General features: G+C 39.7%; 1 protein-coding gene across 1 annotated transcript; it reads left to right on the forward strand.

Annotated features, from left to right (window-relative positions):
• Positions 1 to 690: 690 nt before the first annotated feature.
• On the forward strand, positions 691 to 1,656 carry LOC127228170 (olfactory receptor 2D3). Its single transcript, XM_051192646.1, has one exon. The coding sequence runs from the start codon at positions 712 to 714 to the stop codon at positions 1,654 to 1,656; it is 945 nt and encodes a 314-aa protein (XP_051048603.1). The 5' UTR covers positions 691 to 711.
• Positions 1,657 to 5,625: the final 3,969 nt, after the last annotated feature.

Below are 5,625 nucleotides of genomic sequence, written 5' to 3' on the forward strand. Positions count from 1 at the left end.
GCTTAATTTTTTATTGTGTTTCATATGGGCTAAATGTCATAGTTAACTTTTATCCAGCATCTCCCTCTAATATTCTCATTTCATGGGTTTATCTTCCAATACTGTCATAAAATTTTTTCACAGACACCTTTCCATATTTCACGAACATAATTCATTTTTCTTTCATCGTTTCAGATGTAGTCCTACCCAGGTATCACAACAATTTTATCTTCTTTTTATTTATGAATTTTAGCCCTCATATCAAAATTAGCTGAGGAGACTTTTTTAATATCTATTTCTTTGAGTGTTTTTTTTTCTGCATTTATTCTGTTCACCATGTGTGTGCCTAGTGCTTGAAGAGAGTAGCAGAGAGCATCATATCCTCTAGAACTAGAGTTGAAAACACTATGAGCTAACATGTGGGTGCTGAGAATTTGGTGTTCTGGAAGAGTAGCCAGTGCTCACTCCCAGGAAGACTTTAAACTGTATTATATTTTATCTATGAAAAACAGCAGTAATTATAAGAAATATTAGGGAGAAATGAGGCTGGTGCAAACTATACACTATAATTAGAATAAAATGAACATATATATTAATTAGAAAAGTATAAAATCCTAGAAATATTCAATTAGATGTCAGTTTTAACACGAGCCACTTTTACAGGACTTAATGTTATAAACCATACTGTGTTTTTGCTGTTTATGGCAAACAGGTAAACAGGCATAAATCTCAATGGGAAGAGAAAACCAGACCTTTGTAGATGAGTTTTTGTTACTGGGCCTTTCACAAGATGCACAGACTCAGATCCTTCTGTTTGTCCTCTTCTTCATCATTTATGTGCTGACTGTACTTGGAAACCTACTCATCATAATCCTCATCTTCATGGATTCTCGACTTCATACCCCCATGTACTTTTTTCTTAGAAACCTCTCTTTTGCAGATCTCTGTCTCTCAAATAGCATTGTTCCTCAAGTATTGTCCCACTTCCTGGCTAAAAGGAAAACTATTTCTTTTTGGGGCTGTGTGACACAGGTAATTGCCACCCTTCAGATCGGATGTACAGAGTGTGCACTGTTAGCAGTGATGTCCTATGACCGGTATGTGGCTGTGTGTAAGCCTCTGCACTACTCCACCATCATGACCCAACAACTATGTCTCCAGTTGGCCCTAGGGTCCTGGGCTAGTGGGCTCCTAGTATCCCTGATAGACATTACTGTTGCTTTCCATCTTCCCTATAAAGGGCAGAACACAGTCAGCCATTACTTTTGTGAACTTCCTGCCCTTTTGAAGGTGGCTTCAGCAGACACTTACAGCACAGAAATGGCCATCTTTGCAATGGGCATAGTAATCCTGCTAGCACCTGTCTCCCTCATCCTCATCTCCTACTGGAACATCATCTCCACTGTGATCCAGATACAGTCTGGAGAAGGGAGACTCAAAGTTTTTTCAACCTGTGGTTCCCATCTCATTGTTGTTGTCCTCTTCTATGGGTCTGGAATATTTAATTATATGCAGCCAAACACCAAAACCACGAAGAAGCGGGATAAGATAATATCTGTGTTTTATACGGTGGTGACTCCAATGCTAAATCCCATTATTTATAGTCTGAGGAACAAGGATGTCAAAGGTGCCTTCAGGAAACTAGCTGCAAGAATGTCCTTCTTTCATAAGAAATAACCTGTAGGACTAGGTTTTATCACAGTCTTTGAAAATGGAGGAGGATTTGGGGAGGCTATTATTAATTAAGTCATTTCAGGAAAAATTGTGAAATAAAAGAACACCCTAAGGAAATGGTGCAAGCCAGAATACAAAGAAAAGGAAAGAGGTAGAATAAAAGGGTTTATCACTATCATCATCACCATCATCATCATTATCATCATCACTATCATCATCACCATCACCATCATTATCATGATTATTATTAAAGGTGGGGGTACTGTTTTAATGTGTGCATAATTAATTCAGCTGCCATGGACCTGTTTCAGGCACAAGCACAGCTAAATCTGCTAGCATAGGCCTCAAATCCCAATGTGCTGGCTAGCTTTAGGTCAATTTGGCACAAGCTCTTGTCATCTGAGGGGAGGGAACCTCAACTGAGAAACTGCCTACATAAGGCCTGCCAGTAGGCAATCCTGTAGGAAAGTCTCTTAATTGGTCATCTGGGAGGACCCAGCCTATTGTGAGCCCTCTGGGCTGGTAGTCCTGAGTTCTATATTAAAGCAGGCTGAGCAAGCCATGAAGAGGAAGTCAGTAAGCAGCACTCTTCTGTGGCTTCTGCATCAGCTTCTGCCTCCAGGTTCCTTCCCGTTTTGAGTTCCTGCCTTGGGTTTCCTCGATGGACTGTGACTCTTTTTGCCCTGCATGTACTATATTCATCCTCCACTGAATAAGCCACCAAAAATATTTTCTTTCAAAACTGAAGAGGAATCAGAATTCAAGGAATTGAAGGTTCTCTCCTAAACTGATGCCTCCACAAGCTTGACTGCTTGCACACCACATCTCACAATGTCTCAGCTACTCTAGAATGGCTTCTTTCAGAGCTCACTTTAGGTTCTCACAAGTCCTTGGCCCCAGTGAGCAGGCTAGGATCTACTTCTCTTTTTCACTTCAAGTTGCTTCCATGCCTGGGTTGGGGGGGGATTGTAAGCCATGTGTTTAAAGAGTTTCCCACTAGTGTCCATTACAGAAGTGTACATGAATGTGTGTCCAGGAGCCATGACTTCAGCCTGACTCTGCAGTACAGCTGGCTCTCCTGTGTGACATGCTATGTTGGATCTACTTTTGACTTCTTTTCTTAATCTATTTATCAATTTTCAAAGCTACTTGTTGAACTATTATTTCATCTTATCTTGTCTAACTCTGATTAATGGCTAGGATAAAACACGTGTCAATGATATATATGTTAGAGCAACAATAATTTGCCATGTTGATGGAACCTTTAATATGATGTGATGAAACTGGCATTCTATTCTTGTCCCTGTGGCCATTATTACCAAATTTATAACTTCAGTTTCACCATGAAAGAAACATCACAAAAAAAAGTTCCATAAAGGAAGAACCTACAAACACCTTGCCAAACTTCCTGGATACTTCCAAGATTATAAAAATGGGGAAATTCACAAAAATATCATAGTCATGGAGAACCTACAGATATAATTCAATTTTTTTTAAAAAAAAAAAATGGTGACCTGGAAAAGATCCTAGGAAAATATTAAAGGGAACATGCAAGGCAAACAAGTAAACTAACTAAAGAAATCTGATCAAGTATGTCTGAACTTCAGATAAAAAATGTGACCAAGGTTATTAATTATAGTAACTATACTTAATAATGTACAATAGTGCCAGCTGTAGTGGCAAACACCTTCAATCCTAGCTCTTGGGAGGCAGAGACAGGCTGGTCTCTGTGAGAGGCCAGGCTGGTCTACAGAGCTAATTCCAGGATAGCCACAGCTACACAGAGAAATCCTGTCTCAGGGGAAAAAAACAAGCAAAAATAATAATAATAATGTAAGATAACATAATGGGGGACATGGCTTAGAGGATATATGGGAACTCTATGGCTATGTATTATTATTATTTTCTCAAACTTCTGAAATCTGAAAGTTCTCTTTAAAATAGTCTGTTTTTAAATTTTCCATGGAGTATGTTCATTTTACACAGTACTATGCTATATACATAAAGACATTTTCATAGGTATTCAATGTACCTTGAGCATATCACCCATAAAGTCTTTTGGCAAAAGAAAGATTGGTTGAAACTGTACTTGTTTTCCGTGTTACTGTCATACAAGTGTATTTAGTTGACTGAGTCCTTGTCATTTGCTCTGCCCTTCTACAGCTAAGCAAACAAAGTGAATTTAGCCTTCCTATAGGCCTGGAAACAGACTCACTTCCTCCAAGGTCCACTTATGACTATAATGGCCGAAGTATTCAGATGGCAGCTAAAGTGGACAAATCTCTGTGACATATAATCTAAGAAGCCAAATCATACTAAGGCATTAATTACCTATGAATTCCAGATTGCCCAGTACAACCCACCATCTATTCAACACAGCACTCTAAGGGCACATAAACACAACACTTAATGAATGAATAGAATAGTTTGGCAAAGGAAATGCATGCCTTGGGTGATGGCCAGCAATATATCAAAATAAAATAACAATTCCTTGAAAGTCTAACTTGAGTTTTTCTGTGTTTATTTATAGGCATGAGTGAAGCTTACTTTGGGGAGTGTGGCTGGTCCCCCCCCACACAGTCACATACTGAAATGTCTAAAGCCCAGCATGGTTTACTTCCTCATAGCGGCATACATGGGAGTCCCCACCACCACACTTCAATCTACCTTCCACATTCTCTGTACTCTTACCATCCTGCAAGACTGTGAAACTTAGCAGAATTATACACAGCTGAGAGGACAGCACAGGCAAGAGTGCCTGGAATCTCCAATCTAACCTAATGACCCACTCTACTCCTTTCAGCGAATGGCAACAGGCCTGATCTCGGGATTGCTTGCAAGCAGTAACAGCTGCTCTGCTGAAGTCAGTAATGGCTGCTACGCTAGAAAAATAGCATCCTACAAATAAATAGTAAAGCAGGCATTTTCTAGTTCAGTTCATTAATGAATTTCCAAAATCTATCATACTACCTGCCAGATATTAGACTCTCAACAAAAATATGAGTAAGTAGGAGCTCTGAGTTACCTGTATTTTGTCCTAGAGCCAATCCTCATGCCTCTCACCCCTTCCCTACCTCTTCCCCCTTCTCCTCTCATAGCATTACTCACCATCTAACCAAAATCCATACATATTTCACAACCTAGATCTACTTAAACTCCAGACCACAAAATCCAAGTGGCTAGTGACAAGGCTTCATGCATGTCACAAGTCATCTCACATGCAGCAAACCAACACTGAACTAATACCTCAAACACCTTTTACCACCATGCAAAACTGAATGAATAGATGAATTAACACATCAATAAAAGCTAGTCAATGTTTAAAAATGTGTCACTGGAAAATGCCACTGTTTTTCAGTTCCAAGTAAATAAGGGGCAGCAGAAAGTTGGGAAATCAGGCTTGAGTCAGTTTTTCTAAATAGGGAAGGGAATTCCAGCATGTTTGATAAACAGCTCTGTAATGGTGGACAGCTTTGTTAAGAGTGCAGGGCCTACTAGTCCCTACTCCAAAGGTCTTGACAGATTTTGTTGACCCCTCCTGGAAGGCATCACCCTCCCTGTGGAGTGGGGGGGGTGGAAATGGGATGGGAGGGTGGGGGGGCACATGGGAGGGAGGGAGGGAAAGAGAGAGGGAGGGAAAGAAAACTGGGATCCATATGTAAAATAAGAAAAATAAATAAATACATGGAAAAAAAAGAGTGCAGGAGCTTAAAGAAGGCAGAGAGTTGAAAGAGACTCTATATGAGTGAGTACATACCGTGTTCCTCTTTTTGTTACTGCGTTACCTCACTCAGGATGGTTTCTTTAAGTTTCAAGATTCCATTGTTTTTTTTTCCACTGAGTAGTATTCCATTGTGTAACTGTACCACATCTACTTTATCCATTCTTCAGTTGAGGGGCATCTGGGTTGCTTCCAGATTCTTGCTATTACAAAAAAAAAAAAAAAATGCTGCTATGAACAGATGTCTTTGT

This window comes from Phodopus roborovskii, unplaced genomic scaffold (assembly GCF_943737965.1).
Source record: "Phodopus roborovskii unplaced genomic scaffold, PHOROB, whole genome shotgun sequence".
Taxonomy (NCBI): Eukaryota; Metazoa; Chordata; class Mammalia; order Rodentia; family Cricetidae; genus Phodopus; species Phodopus roborovskii.